This window comes from Dermacentor silvarum, chromosome 8 (genome assembly GCF_013339745.2).
Source record: "Dermacentor silvarum isolate Dsil-2018 chromosome 8, BIME_Dsil_1.4, whole genome shotgun sequence".
NCBI classification, from domain to species: domain Eukaryota; kingdom Metazoa; phylum Arthropoda; class Arachnida; order Ixodida; family Ixodidae; genus Dermacentor; species Dermacentor silvarum.
Window position 1 is genome coordinate 154,686,200 of NC_051161.1, and position 16,789 is coordinate 154,702,988.

The following is a 16,789-nucleotide window of genomic DNA, read 5'->3' on the forward strand; positions in this document are numbered from 1 at the left end:
TCGGCGGGGTGTGTGCTGATGATAGGTAGGATATTGGGTGCAGTTGTAGAGAAAGTGGTGACATGTAATTTAGGCCATTTCATTGTTGGTGACATTACGTTATTTGAACGCAATTGGCGCATATTATGCGTTTATGCATATACAAACGCAGAACAGAGAAAAGAAATGTTTGAAACTCTCAGTAATTACTATGTTACAGATCGGTTTGTAATTGTCAGTGCTGACTTCAATTGTGTATGCATGGCAAACGACAAAAGCAGCTCGACCCCTTATAGGGATATCAGTGTTGTTTCCTTAAATAATATCGCCAACCAGCATTGTTTGGAAGACGTGGGTGAATGTTGTGGGTTTGGGAATGATATTCGCTTTACCCATTTTCAAGGTCAAAGCCACGCGCGGTTGGACCGCGCCTATTTATCTGCAGATTTAGTACCGTTGATCGGAGAATATCGGGTTCAGCCAGTATCATTTAGCGATCACTGCTTCGTAACATTTCGTGTCGGAAAAAGAAAAGATAAAACATGTAGATTTGTTTGAAAAAATTGGAAACTTAATGATAAGCTTTTAAAAGACGACGTTTTTATAAGCCATGTAACAAACGCAATCGCGAAATTTGACAAAGAGTATTATAAAAAAGTTGGGGAACACTGGGAGCTCTTTAAGCAGGAAGTGCAAATGAAGGCCATTGAAAGGTTAGGTGCCATAAAGCACAAGCAAGAAAGCGTAGAAAATGTGCTCCGAGCCAACCTAAGCATGTTCATTTCAGAAGAGTGCAGACAGCCCGGAACGTTTAAAGAAGACATAAGTACCATAAAGCAGGTATTGGAAATCATAGATACGGAGAAGTACGAAGGCGCAGTAGTCAGAGCTCGCTCCGAGCGCTTAATTGGTGGGGAGTTTCCCACCAAGCGCACACTAGGATTGGAAAAAAGTCGCGCGCACCTAAACGAAGTAGCAAAAGTAGAGTGGAAAAACGCTGTTATTACAGATAAGGAAGGTATCCAAAGAGCGTTTTATGAATACTAAAGTGCATTCGTGCATGAAGTCGACATAGACCCATTTAAAAATAATTTTCTCACTCTAATGCCGTGAGTATAAGCGTGAGTGTTCCCGGGCCCAGATGGGCTTACAACATCGTTGTATAAGGTTCTAAAGGAAAAAAAGTAGATGTAGTCTTAGTGTCACTCTTTAACGAGGATTTCGATATGTCGGTACTTCCACAATCATTTCTTACGTCAAACACTGTTCTTATACCTCAGGTTAAAGACACGAATAAGCTCATGCAAGTTACTTCGTACAGACCGATATCACTTACAAACATACACTACAAAATATTCATGAAAATTCTTGCCAAGAGGCTGCAAACTGTAATACAAGAATTAGTCGGTGAACATAAAACTTGTGGCATAAAAGGTCGATCAATAGTTACAAATTTACATAAAGCCCGTTCCGTTCTGCAGTGTCGTGATGCTAACTCTGACAGCATCGAAATGCTACAGCTAGATCTTGAAAAAGCGTTTGATGGAGTGCCTCACGATATACTGTTGGCTATATTAGAACACGTGAACGTTGGATCGGTTTTAAGAGAGGGTGTTGCCATGGCGTATAGAGGTTGCACGACGCGTTTGATAGTAAATGAGGTGGTTGGAGCGCGCATCAAAATGGAACGCTCGGTACGTCCGGGATGCCCTCTGTCGCCATTGCTTTTTTCCATGTACATTGAACCTTTTTGTTTGAGCATAATCAGTAGCTCCACTATACGAGGCTTCCGTCTCCATACAGCGGAAGTACGTCTGCTTGCATATGCAGACGACATAGCATTTTTTGTGCGGATCATAAAAGTATCATTAATGCCGTTAAAGTTGTTCAAGATTTCTGTGGGGTTAGTGGCAGCGCAATCAACTGGGTAAAGTGCTTGGGATTTTGGCATGGAAACTGGCCAGCGACCCCAAACATTTAGCACCCTATTTAGGAGTGCCGTTGGAAAATTAAAAGGACAGTGAGCCTTTGTGGCGGCGGAAAATTGTCGAAGTGCGCGAAAAGGCTGATAACCTTAACTGCTTTTACTGGTCAATCTTTGCGAGAGAAACGATGTGTAATTTGTTTTTAATAGGGAAACTTTCGTATATTATGCAAGTAATTCATTGTTCACGCGATAGTGTGCAAAAGTTGCATAGAGTTCTGGCCGTTTTCATTTGGGTATCTACGTGGGAGCGCACACGGCGAACCAACCTATTTCGACGTGTGCGCTGTGGTGTGTTGAGTCTCTCGCACCTGTACATAAGGCAGCTAGTTAACCAATTCATGTTTTGTCGCGATGTATCAGACCCCTTTTTACGAACTGTTTGTCAAGATAGACTAGGAAGAGCATTACCAAACTTTGTAGTCGCGTCGGAAAGTATGCCGGGAGGCCTGGGTGGATGCCTAAAAGAGGTCTACCTGTAATATATTTTCTTGCAGGCTCGTTTTTCATTGGACACTCTTTGGACTGTGTCGCGGAAAAACTATACAAGGATCTGTGTGACATTGTCTTACCAGTTCCTCTGTATAGATCACAATATTGTGCCGGACCATGGGCAAACGTTCTTAAACGAGTGAAAAGCATGAGTGCACCAGGAGGAGTTTCAACATTTTTCTTCAAATTGCATACAAGTACAATAGATGTGAAGACTTATTTGGAAGAGAAGAGATTTTTTCTACCTTGGGGGACTCACTGTTTCATTTGTCGGCAGCCAGAAACGATCGAGCATGTATCCCTAGACTATAGGGAAGCATTTTTCGTCTGGGACATCTTACAACGTACTCTCAAGAAAGACCTACCTGTGGACTCTTTCGGTATACGATTTTTGCCAGTTGAACATGAGGATGGTATTCCATTTGACTCATTATGCTCCTGGGCCTGCCACAGCATTTGGCGATCTAGGACGGCAGTGCGGAACGCTGACATGGACGCGAAACCGATACGGCTATATTTCAAGGAAAGCATTAATACAATTATTACTGTGTACCTAGTTTCAACCCCAGAGCCTGCATGGCTGCCAAGAGTTGGAGCAATGTTAAACATGCCCGAATATTAACGGGTTAGCGCAAAGCCAGTTCCTGGATTCTGTACCCTCGAATGTATGTTTTTGTGTTATTGTGGTGTTCAATGTGGCAATAAAGAAAAAAAAAAGCTTGCGTGGCTCAGTGGTAGAGTATCTGCCTCGCACGCAGTGGGCCTGGGTTCGATCCCGGCGCAGAGCGGGTAGTTTTTTTGGCATTTCCTGCGATAGTGGCTACGGGGCGGCGGCGCCCGCATCATCGCGACCCAAAACGGCTATTGGAATCAGCCCATAACAGTTTATGTTGTAAAAATGTCGCAGTTTCACACGAAAGGCGAAGCATCAATTGCGATAGCAAATTGGTAGAGAGCTATACGGAGTTAGCAAATTTGCAGGCGCAAGTTGGGATCAGCTAGCCGAAGACAGGGGTAGTTGGAGATCACAAAGAGAGGCTTTCATCCTCCACTCAACATACATATAGGCTGGTGATGATACGCAGTAAGGATAGTAGTTTTATCAGCTGTATAAAGTTGGAAATGTAGCAGCACCAGCAACGCGCAGAACGGTTGTCGACGCCGTCGGCATTTTGCCCCCGTTCGTACCGAACGCGCGCGGCGTTGGTGACTGTTGCCGGTGCATTGCGGCGGCTCGGAGCCTTTCGAGGAGATCAGAACGGGACACTCGTCGAGCAGCATCGGAAGTTTGATTGCGATAGCAATTATACGGACACTTCAACCGGATTTCTGCCGTCGCCGTCGCCGTCGCCGTGAGGTTCCCTATAGATAAAATCTTCGCCGCGCGCCGTATGCCCGAGCGGAAGCGTGCGGGGACGCGCGCTATCACGGAGAGCGAATGCACTCAATCACCCACGCGCAAGCAAGGAAGCGGGAAGCCAGCGCTGGAGGGAGCGCGCGGGAGGGGGGGGGGGCGTACTTCTACTCTGCCAGCAACCGCGCTCGTCGCTCGCCCGCACCCTCTCTTATCTCCACACGGCTCTGACCTTTATGCGCCGTGCATTCGCCGCTCACTTTCCGTTGAAGCGATAGACCGCACGTACCTTCGCCCGCTGCGGCGTATGGGCTCGCTGCCAGCGTTTTGACAGTCGTTGTCTGCAGTCATTCAGTGTGATCTATTCGTGTTTGTGCGCGCTCACACCACGCTTGTTCATTCAGTTAGTAATAGTCGGGCCACATTTTCCAACGGACGCTACACATGCAATGCTGCCCGGATCGGCAGTGCAGCACTACAGGTGTGTCCCTTCGCACGCGCTGCCCACGGGAAGCGCTTCTCATCAACACCACCGTTTCACACGCGCCTTCTCGTGGTCATCGAGTCTCTCTTCATGTCGGTTTACTTACGCCGCAGCACACCTGCTTACTTAATCAGCTCATGTTTACTACAATTCATATTGCTACCAAAGCCGCTCACCTTATTTCGTATGACATTGCTGTGTTGCTATCGCATTCATTGCTTCGCCCTTAGGGCGAAACTGTGACATTTTTTACAACTTTCTCGCTTCGCAACGTTTTTATATGACGCTAAACGTCGCCTCCCCTCCCTCCCGTCCCCCCACGGCCTTTCGCACGATGCAAGAAATCGCGTTTGCTCTCCGCTGTGTGGTCGCTGCCCGTTAAAGCGCGCGTCCCTGGCGCGCTTTCATCGCACATACAGCATACGGCGTGTGGCGACAATTTCATCGCCGTTGGGCTTCATACGGAATTTCACGGCGACTGCGACGCCGAGGGCAGAAATCCGCTTAGAGTGTCCATATAATTACTATCGCAATAAAAACGCTGAAATGGGTTCGGACGTGAGTACTAAGGGACAGAAACACTAAAGGATGGTGGTAGAATTCATAGTCATGAGTATTACTCAGCAAACATGACCATGGCCCGGCGAAAAAAGATTAACACTCAAAAGTCAGTGAAATGTGCTCTGACGTGACAATTAAGTGAAGGAAATACTAAAGGATGACGGTAAAAGTCATATAGGTGGTGGTGGTGGTGGTGGTCATATAGTCATGAGCATGACTGCGCAAAAATGACAATGACTCAGCAAAAAAAGATTAACACTGAAAAACCACTGAGATGGGTTCCGACGTGGGTACTAAGTGGAGGAAACAGTAAAGGATAGTGGTAGAAGTCATAGTCATGACCATGACCCAGCAGAAATGACAACGACTCAGCAAAAAAAAGATTAACACACAGAAATCAATGGCATGGGTTCGGATGTGGTACTAAGTGAAGGAAAAGGTGAAAGTTTGATGGTCGAAGTCATAGTCATGAGCATGATGAAGGCTTTCGCCTAAAGGTCTCTTAAGCGTAGCTAAAGGGACTCCTGTGGACTCATGACATTAATATCATGACATGCCGGTCATGTAGCTCATGAAACAGCCGCCGTCGTGTTGGTGTTCGCATGGTCGTTTAGTTAACATAATGGGCTCCCTGCACACTGCTTTATTGCTCTGCTATACATCGATTCCCACAGGGCGTGGGACCATATGGCTTTTTTTTTCATTTTGCATTCTAACAATATGGTATGTGCGTTTTCCTTCCACTAATACATGGCCTTTGTTCGCAGGAAAGTTCTACTACGACAAGACGGTGCAGGTGCGCGATACTTTCGCAGGCAAAACAAATGAAATCAGGGAAAGCTACAACAAGAGCCTTGTGGACCACGCTAAAGCCATGGGCCGGACACTGCACCTGAACGCACCGGGCGTTAAGCCCTATTGCATTTACTTCCTCTTCGACGCTTCCAGCAGCATCGGAGAAAAGAACTTTCGCACGGGAATCAACCTTGCAAAGGCCATTGCGCGAAAGGTATAGGCGTTCGTCCACCTTTTATAAGGCTTGTCTACAGCATCGATAATACCATACCGACGAGAGAGAGAGAGAGAGAGACGTTTTAATGGCAGAAAGGTGGAGAGGTCGGCCAGAGTGAAGTGCCTCTAGCCTGCTACTCCACGCTGGGGAAGGGGGTTGGGGGAATAACAGAGATAGGATGTGAAGAGCAAGGATGATGCTGGTATAGTGAACACGATGATGAGTTCCCATCGTGGTGAACACGATGACTTCCCAGAACAGCACAGTTACCTTCGCGGGCAGAAGTAGATGCTACTACAGTGACCTACCTACGAGAATACGGTAGTAGACAGTGGGATGGCCAAAGCAACTTCCTTAAGGGCAGTAATAAACGGCAGAAAAGAGGATGACGCTTTCAATAACGCAGACATTAAAACACAGGCAGCACAAAAAAGATATAATGCATGTTATTCAAGCATGCATCGCATGAGTCCCAATACATATAGTATAGAGAACTAAAAAGCAAGAAGAATGTTGTCTGGTCGGTAAATGAGCCTGTAAGGTGGATGCTGCAACTACTTTTTTTTCACAAATATTATTTTAATTTTCAAGGGGCAAGCTTTCTACGTTGCACGAACGAGGAGCGGCGGGTCTAAGCGGGAGGTATTGCCTGACGCTGCAAGTGACAGTAAAGATTTTTTCTTGTGAACAACTAATACCCCTGTCACATGGGCACTCGAAAGTCTTTTGCCCAAAAAGATTTCTCCCGAAAAAGAGTTTCGCCCGCAGACCCACGACAGGGAGCGATCTCTTTTTCAGAAGCGGTCTTTTCTGGAAGAGGAGTTCGCCGATCTCCTTTACGGCCGAAAAGGAGTAGCCTCGAAACCAGTGGGCACCAGCAATTATCATATGGGTTATCATAAAGGGTTAAAACATAATCAAATGCGTAATTTCCTGTCACCTAGGCTCATCATAAAAAATAATTTTATGTCTCGCAGAAGGTGTAGTAAACCCAGTAATGCTCATTTTCTTCTGTACTCTCGTAAGCAGGTCGAACGGGCTGGGGATGTCACGTGATGACGCTCTTTAAGCTACTACAATAAATCTTTATATTAACGTTTTTGATGCAAAATTTATTCGAAAAACGTGTAAACAATAAGTTTCCATTTTATGTTTCGAGATACATAAGTTTTTTTGGCCGATATTGATTCGAACGCTAGCGCCACGCTTTCGGTAGCGTGTCCAGAAGGAAACACTAAAAGGAGGGCGTCGACGCATGTCGGCGCCATGTGTTTCCTGTGCAACAGCTCCTCATTCAAAATTCTTTCAACTTGGTAAAAGACCGCTTGGGTAAAAGAGTTTTTGCATGCTCGTGTGACAGAGGTATAAGTCTCTTCTGAAGCTTGATCACCGAGTTTGAAGGCATGAGGTGATGAAAATAGGGTACGAAACAAGGAAGAGCACTGCGTCCGGTCTTTCCCTCGTGCCTTAGCTTGTGTCCCAGTAGTTTGCACTTCGAATTAGCCATGCTTCCATACCAACACGCCCATTTTTCGCTTATTATCAAAGATATCTTTGCTGGCGGAAAAATAAACAGGGCAGAGAATAATACACAGTCACCGTAAAGCCGTAATGCTCTAACACACTAAAAAGCGCGTAGCTACACACATGGTAACTTATTTGCAAAATATTTATTTGAGCCAAGACGCCCACGTTACAGGCGAGGGACGGAGTCTCACTGATCTGCGTCATGTATCTTCGATTACAGCCCACACTACCAGTGTGGCATTTCGATCAGCTCAAGGAACAATATGAATGGCCGAGCACACTCATTGGCCTGTTATCCAAATTCCTATAACCATTCGCTGGACAGTTTTGCAGGTGACAAGCCTATAGGTTGGTCTTGTATCGTATCTCGTTCTTCGGCCGCAGCGCCCTCCTCTCTCGATCCGCATCACCATTTATTTCTCAAACCACTGCACCCTTGTTTCTCGCTGGTTATACAAAATCATTGTGTTTAGATTCGACCTTGAATGGCCACCATCGCTATGTTCTTGCAGCGGTGCTGACATTAAAGGCTGCCGGCCTAAACAGCGACTCTTCACATTCTCCCTCTTAACGAATTCACAGAACGCACTTAAGTGAAGCACGGCAGTTATGGCGAAGGCGGGCGTCTACCAACACAGACCATGATTCTTGGCCAACTTGGATTCTTGGTTTGTGCCGATCACATACTTTTGCCGGTCACATATTTTTGTCGACTCGATAAGCTAACTGTCGTGATCCATGAACGGTGCCGTGGCGCTAGTCTAGGAGTGGCAGTCCTAGCCACATCCAGTGTTCTAATTTAATAAGGTTTTGAAAACGCGGAAGCCGATACATGTGGACGCTGACTGATAACCAGCGGCTTACAGGGGCGCCCGCCGAATGGTGCGATAAATGGCGTTATTTCAGGCGGCCAAACAAGGCCGTGATATTGCAGCCATGCGTTGCGCCCCATTCTATGCTACTTTTATCTTACACCGTTCGCAGCCTACCGATATAAGGCAGGCGGACCGCCATCATAAACTACTCACGAAGTGAGAAAATCGTGAAAATGAATGGCGTAGGAAAAGACATCGCTGCGAAATCGCAGCGCATGTGGCGCTAGTGACAGTCTTTTTTTCACTACATCTTTGCATCAAAATGAGGAACGTATGATGAACGTCGTTTGAAGCCAGCACCACCTAGACAGCACAAGGCCGGTTCACTCTAATCCATGACGTCATGCTACCTGGCCCGACATTTCTATTGCCAGGGCGGGTGTTACGAAAGCGGTGACGTCAAAATCACTGTTGCTTACTAGGGAGCATCCGTCTCAGACGAGCCAACTCGTCAATTTGTTTTAGCTGGCGAAGAATGGTAACTGGCTTACCAGGTACACGACAGCGTCACAGAGTGTTACATAGTACCGTGGATCGCGGGGCAGACCTTGTGTGGCTTCGACAGTGCACTTCTTACAGAACAGAAGCACGCAAAGGTTTAAGGAGAGAGACGGATTGGAATTACAGATAAAGCATCACCGAATGGAAATGTGCCGGTGTCCGGTACGAAAGCGTGATAATCAGACACCGCCAATGTAGTAAACTGCTAAAGACGCGTATGTTGCGCATTTCTTTTTCACCAACGCATTTGGTGCTGCGCCCAAAGCATACGATAGCTTTAAAAACTTCGAAAGCTGCCTCCGTTGAACGTAGACTTGCTGGCAACCATCTTCGTGAGTAAACTGGTGGTTTCATTGGAATTGTATCGTTCTTTCCTCGAAAAACGACCCCTCACTGTAGTTAAGGTTAGCTTGCTGCTAAATGCGGGAATGAACCGATAATAGCTGTTGCTGTATTCAGTTTATCCTTAGTGGACTTTCATAAGTTTTCTAGCGCTATTTGTACTGGCCTGCAGTGTACGCATCTATATTTACTATCCGGTAACATAATATGTGCTATTTACGCTCTTTATAACTGCGAAGCCATTATTTTCTTGCGATAGTCCTTCGTTACCAACTATTGTCTGTATGTTTTTGATAATGGAGACGTTTCTACGCCAAAGCGCATGGATTTTATATAAATTCTTAATGACTTTCTTGCCCAATCATATAACCATATTTCTCTGGCCAATTTGTCACTTTTGCAAGGGTGGGAAAACTCACTCATAAGTCCACTCACTAAGGTTCTGACCCTTGAGTGTGAAGTTCAGCGAGCTTCATTGGGGCTCTAAGGCAATTGTCAGACATTATGCAGCGTCGGGAGGGACTGTTACAGGAGGCAGCTGATAGGTCTCGTATATTCTGCGTAACTACTATTCTTCGATATTAGCAGATTGCAACCGACAGCCAATACGTTTATTTTCTGCGTATGTACAGAGCTGTGTGATAGGTCAGGTAGTGAATTGGTGGTATTGTGGCTTGAGCATATTTGGAAATATACGTGCTTAAGTACCAAGCACAAGAAAGGCGAGGTCGACTGGACTTGTGTTAAAATTGATTTATTTTCAGAGCAAGAGTATACACGTTTAGGTGTGTTTTCGACAGCTACCAGCGTGACAAGCTGCAGTCGAAGGTGTCCTGAAACGCAAAGGCAACGAATATAATTTATATATTGCATCGCGTATAGAGCAACTTTTTTATTCTGCCGTAGAAGGATCTTCGAGGATCTATGATGCTGCTGTTTCATGTAACTTGCTTCTCGAAGGTCCCTCACTGGGCTCACAGCTGAGTCGCGCCACTGGCAAGAATTTCCCGGCAATACCGGGATAAACGCCCTGAATGAACGATACAAGTGAGGGCTTAGGCATGGAGCATGTTTCGTTTCTTTGCAGCCGCTTTAAAAGCAGCACGGCTGCAGTTAGAAAATGTGCAGTCGAGTTTGACTTCTTATTTTGGCATTTCTTTGTGTAACGCGGGCTTTGATTGAAATAAGCCAGAAATAGAACCCTGAAATAGATAATTCGACGCAAACTATGTAACTTAATAGCTTTGAATGCGTTAAGAAATGTCGTATTGATATATATATATATATATATATATATATATATATATATACAAAATAAAAAAATGTCATCAGTTTTAAATTCAATTTAACTAGCAATAACAAAAAATAATGGATGCTGTTTTTAGTTCAGAAGTACGTACAATACAATTCACTGACCTCAGGAGGTCTCACCTTTCTTCAAACTTGGTGCATGGCAGTTGGCATATCATGAATTTAATTGACTATGCAAGTGTCTTCGCTGATTTGTTTGTATTCATGTATATAGGCATGAATGTGCCTACGTAATGGTGTAGTTGCAGAAACAGAAAGCTGTATTGGGAGTTTTTCGTATTGATCTACAGTTTTCTCATTTACACTTTTCATCATATTGTCATATTTGAGAAATTAATTAATTAACACTAGTGTAATTAGGCGGAATGCAAGAAACTATCTGAGTATCTCCAAGTGACGGCAAGCATTACCTTGGTTCTGTCCAGCTACGTGGCATTTGCGTATCTTTAAATCTTGATGCATGAAATTTGGGACACGCTGTATATATGGTTGTTTTCTGAGATTCAAGTCTCTCCAACTAATCTTTTTCAGTTAACTTTTCCTTCGCCCCTCCGCGCTCTATCCCTTAAAGCTTTTTCTTAGAAAAGAGTTCTAAGCTGAGCTGTCGTTGGTAGACTATGAAAACAACATACTACATTCAAACCTTGTACCTATACGGGGTTTCAAAGGACGAATTCTGCAAAAGAAACAGTTCAGAAACGATATACAGTCTAAGGGCACGTCACTCCTTTCCACGGAGATATCAGAAGAGTTTATTTAACCTCATGAAGATGATCACAGGGCGTATATGACACCAGCAACGATTCCTGCTGAATATAGGGCCTCGATAGCCCAAGTATGGCGCAGCTGGAGAACCTAGATTTGAATTTGATCGGAGCTCTGGCATTCCACGAGCAATACCAATGTTGTCTACAGCGGTTGACTCCCACTGGAGAGAACGGCCCCTATCCGACATCAAGAAGTGCCCAGTGATGTTAATAACGGCTAAGCCGAGCTAATACGCGAATTACTTTGAAACTGACAAATCACTTCGAAATGGCAGTTACTACGCCTTTACTGATATTTACTAAGGATACTGTGACCAAGGATCAGCACGATAAGACATAAAACAAGATCTAAACTCACTGGTCTGCTACCCCGTGACCGAACTGAAAACATATGAAGTTAGAATTCGTCTTTGCAGTGCCTAAAGTTGAAAAAAAAGTGTATTCAAACCAGATAACTTGAAAGCGCGTTGTAATGCAGCTTGTCGCTGCTCTATTTGCATGGTGTGCTTATTAGAATATTTTCCACGTTTTGTACGCTGCCCTCAGGTGAACGTAACAAGCGATGGTCATCGCGTAGGAGCGATTGTCTTCACTAAAGATGCCAACCTGATTATCGACCCCCGTGAAGTGGATGACCAGGACGTAGTGCTGAGAAGATTGGATGGAATAAAGTACACAGGTGCGAATTTTTATGTCCTCATGTAGCTTAGAATATTATATATTGACTAAAATAGTCTGGTATATTTGGCATAAGAAATCCTGAAGTACTAAATAAACGACTTCTTGTTATCGTAAAGCTATCCTCAACGCCGATGCGTGATACCAAAAATTCATCATCTGCAAATTCTGATTTCTGTTCTGCCACTAGGCCAATTGTTGAGGGTATACTGATGAAATAAACTAAAATGTCTTGCAATTACTACGCGGCCGGCGCCTCCCTGATACACGCTCCGGTGTACAGTTGTTCTCAATTACTGTGTACTAATAAAACTTTTGGCATTCCTATCAGCTAATATGTTATGTTCATGCGGCTAAAATATGCTAATGAAACTTTTAGAGATTTATAGATCTTGTGACCGTAACAAATAAGGTTCTAACGAATACGCAAACGGTAGTGCGAATTACCAAGCGGGATGAAAATTTGATCTCAGCGCAAAACGCATTCTCTGTTTGAACATACCAAGACATTCCAAGTGCAGATGAATGCTGATGTTTAATTGAAATTGCTAATTGCAAAAGGCCCTATCGTCACGTTGTAATCTACAGATGTGGTATGCTTAACACTAGGACTCGGGATCAAGTCCCGGCCACGACGGCGGCATTGCGATGAGTGCGAAATACAAAAACGCCCCTGCACCATGCATCGGGTACCCCAGGGGGTAAAAATTAATTCGAAGTCCCCCACTTCGGCGGGCCTCATATTCATGGCATGGTTTTGGGAAGTAATACCCGAGAACACCAGATGGAATAACAGTCGATTAAATCAAAGATGGAGGAGACATCATGCTTGAAAAGCTTGCGGCCCTTTATATTGTTACGCGAACGAAGGATTAGACTCTGGAGACTATTTACAAAGTATATTTACAAACGATAACTGCAGCGCCAGTTCAGCCGATAGCTCTTGAGCCAGAAGCAGTTCGTCTTATTCGTCGGGGCATCCGCGCTCATCATCCACAAGAAACAGGCAATACGCGTGAAGGAGGATCCCCGGCGGCAGAAGCACCGATCAGGTGGGTCTAAATATCGGTGGTAACAGGAGAGTAATATGATTTGAGGCGTGCGGCATGCATAACGTCAGTGCAATTCGGGCAGATGAGGCACTGGTACTATCTGGGGCGATTTCGTAAGTAACTGGAGTCACGGCACGCATCACTCGATATGGACCTGTGTACCGAGACAGGAGTTTTTCTGACACGCCAACGTGACGAGTCTGGGACCACAGGAGTACCAGATATCCAGGCGAAAAGTGGACGTCTCTGTGTTGAGGATCGTACAAACACCGTTGGTATTCTTGGGAGGTCAGGAGGTGAGCGCAGGCAATTTCGCGAGCTTGGGCTGCCTGGTGAGGGCGTCAAGTGCATATTCGCTAGTATCTGCTGCGGCAGATGAAAGGGATGCGTTCAATGGCAATGTGGGTTGTCGGCCGAACAACAGAAAGAACGGGGAATAACCGGCAGTGTCGTGATGCGAAGAATTATATGCAAAAGTGACATAGGGTATAGGGCAAGGTCCCAATCCGCAGGGTTCGATTCAGACGCTCCCTAAGACCATTAGTCTGTCGCTGGTAAGACGTAGTCAGCCTGTGCTTGGTTGAGCAGGACAGCAAGATGTCGGCGATTACTTTAGAAAGGAATGTCCGACCACGGTCAGTGAGCAGTTGGTGTGGAGCTTCATGCTGGAGAATCACGTCGTGTAAAAGAAAATCGGCGACATATGCGGCGCAGCTTGTTGAAAGCGCTCTGGTGATGGCGTAGCACGCGGCGTAATCTGTCGCCACATCGACCCACTTGTTGCCAGACGTTGATAGTGGGAAAGGGCCAAGTAAGTCCAACCCAACGCGAAAGAATGGCTCGGAAGGAATGTCAAGCGGTTGAAGGCACCCGGCAGGGAGCGTTGATGGTGTTTTTTGACGCTGGCATTTCTCACACGCCGCAACGTATTTCCGGACGGGGCGGGCAAAGCCTGGCCAAAAGAAGCGTCGGCGAATCCAGTCGTAGGTGCGGGAGACGCCGCAGTGACCTGCCGTTGGTAAGTCGTGAAGTTCTTGGAGAACAGCTGACCGGAGGTGCTTAGGAATGAAGAGGAGCAGGGCAGGACCCTCGGGGCGCACGTTGTGGCGATATAATACACCATCCCGGCGAACAAACAAGTGAAGGGACAAATCAGAAGGCGAAGATTTTAAGCGATCACTGATGGCCTGCAAGGTGGCCTCACGGCGTTGCTCGTCCGTGAAGTGTAGCAGATCAGAAACGGAGGAAACGCAAGCGTCAGCATCGGTGTCAGGGTCGGCGGGTGGTTCGCCCACTGGATAGCGTGATAAACAGTCTGTGTCTTCATGCAATTGACCTGACTTGTTCACTACGGCATAGGAATATTCTTGCAGCCGCAGAGCCAAGCGGACAAGCCGGCCAGTAGGGTCCTTGAGTGAGGAAAGCCAGCAGAGCGCATGGTGGTCCGTGATTACAGAGAAGTGCGTGCCATACAAGTACGGGCGGAATTTGGAAGCCGCCCAGACGAGAGCCAGGAATTCACGATCTGTAATCGAATAGTTGCGCTCCGCTGCTGTGACGAGGCGGCTAGCGTAGGCGATAACACGATCTTGACCCTGTTGGCGTTGCGCTAAGACGGCTCCGATACCGTGACAATTGGCATCGGTACGGACCTCTGTAAGACAGGACGGGTCAAAGTAGGCCTGTATAGCTGACGTAGTGAGAATGTTGGTCAGGTGGGCAAACACGGCAGTTTGAGCGGGGCACCACATAAACGCCACGTCCTTCTTCAGAAGATCAGTAAGTGGTCGGGCAATCGCTGCGAAGTCTTTAACGAACCATCAGAAGTAGCAGCAGAGTCCTACAAAACTTCGGACGTCTTTGACAGACTGAGATACAGGAAAAGATGTGACAACAGGAATTTTCTCCGGGTCTGGTTGAATACCGGAAGCGTCGACGAGGTGGCCCAGCACTGTAATCTGCCGACGACCAAAGTGGCACTTCGATGAATTTAGTTGGAGCCCAGCCTCGCGTCTTGAAGAACAGCTGATAAGCGCTCAAGGTGTGTCTCAAATGTAGGCGAAAATACAACGACGTCGTCTAGGTAGCAGAGGCATGTTGACCATTTGAACCCTTGAAGCAAAGAATCCATCATGCGTTCGAGCGTTGCTGGGGCGTTGCATAGACCGAATTGCCTAACTTTGAACAGAAATAGATCATCAGGGGTGACGAACGCGATCTTCTCTTGGTCTTTTTCATCCACATAAATTTGCCAATAACCAGACGAAAGGTCTATTGATGAAATGTAGTTGGTACCGTCGCAGAAATCGAGGGCGTGGTCAGTGTGAGGCAAGGGGCAGACGTCTTTCTTGGTAATTTTGGATTTAGATGACGATAATCTACGCAGAAACGCCATGTGCCATCTTTTTTTTAACAAGCACAACGGGCAACGCCCAAGGGCTCGAGGAGAGTTCAACAATGCCTCTGGCAAGCATCTTGTTCACTTCATCTTGAATAACCTTACGCTCTGAAGCAGAAACTCCATATGGCCGGCGATGAATAGGACTGGCATCACCACTATTTATGTGATGCTTAACAATTGAAGTCTGGCCCAACTGTCGATTGTTGAGGTCGAAGATGTCGTGGTAGGAAACCAAAAGTCGACACAGAGCTCATGCTTGTTCAGGCAATAGGTCCGCAGCAATCATGGGACGAAATGTTGCGTCAGGGCAAATAGCATCCTGTGGACATGGTAAAGAATCGGAGCAGACATCTACTGAAAGCGTGGTCATCTCCGATAGCACGTAGCGTTGCAACCAATATGCCCTGGGGCAGAAGTTCCTTTGTTGGGCCAAAATTGACGACGGGGAGGCATGTCCGGTTATCGGCGACGGTGATGACGGAGTGGGGCACAGTGATATTACGCATCAAAAGGACATCAGAAACAGGTGTGGCGACGTAATTACCATCGGGCACATGAAAAGATTATTGCAAATCGACGAAAGTCAAGGCGGCAGGCGGCCAGGCGGACGAAGGCGGTCAAACTAAAGTTGTTCTGCAGTTCGGCACGAATATGCACAATTAGAGGAAGTTAGAAGCAAAAGGTAACGCAGTACGGTCGATCAAAGCTGAACGTGGCGTAAGAAAGTCGAGTCCGAGGATTAAGTCATGGGGACAATTGGTCAGCACTGTAAAAAGAACTAGAACGTGGCGGTCGGCGATACTTATGTGGGAAGTACATATTCCAGTGACAACAGTGCAGCCACCGGCGACGCGTATGGCTCGTGTAATAGCAGGTGTGAGGACCTTCCTCATTCGACGACGGAGATTACAACTCATTATGGACACAGTCGACGTGAACATCAAGTAAGGTCTGGTTCGTTGGGAGCGTCAATGGAGGATTTCGACAGGACGTAGATAATGTAGCACTACCTCCAGGAGGTGCATGGTCCAGTTTTCCGTCCGGGAGGGTCCATAATTGGTCGGCGACGAATAGCGGCATGGCTGGGGCGACAGGGACCGACGGCGCTGAGGTGACGGCGAACGAGCGGGACGACTGTCATCGACGGATACGTCAGAGGAAGGAGGCATACGGCGAGGCGAGTAGCTGCGAGGGTCGGCATATGGGCGAGGAGACGGGGACAAAGTAGCTCGAATACGGCGATGTCCAGGAGGTGCGGCAGTGGCGAGCGACGTGGCCAATGCGGTGGCAACAGTGGCAGTGTGTAGGATTGCGATATCTGGGAGGCGAATACAGATCGCTGAGAGGTGCAGCTGTCGGCACCGGTCGGGCGTCAGGTCCAGAGACAGAGCAGGCAGCCGGAAAACCTAGGTTGGGAAATTGTTGCCGCACAACCGCCTGAATGAGAGCAATCGGTGGGGCTGGTTGGT

General features: G+C 46.6%; 1 protein-coding gene across 3 annotated transcripts in view; it reads left to right on the forward strand.

The window, feature by feature from the left end:
- Positions 1-16,789, forward strand: part of LOC119461780 (complement factor B-like) — a 190,843-nt gene that overhangs the window by 96,398 nt on the left and 77,656 nt on the right. For all 3 annotated transcript variants that reach the window (XM_049672156.1, XM_049672157.1, XM_037723155.2), the window contains exons 6-7: positions 5,622-5,863; positions 11,736-11,868. In XM_049672156.1, the coding sequence (XP_049528113.1) occupies positions 5,622-5,863; positions 11,736-11,868 (375 nt within the window). The remainder of the gene's footprint in view (positions 1-5,621; positions 5,864-11,735; positions 11,869-16,789) is intronic.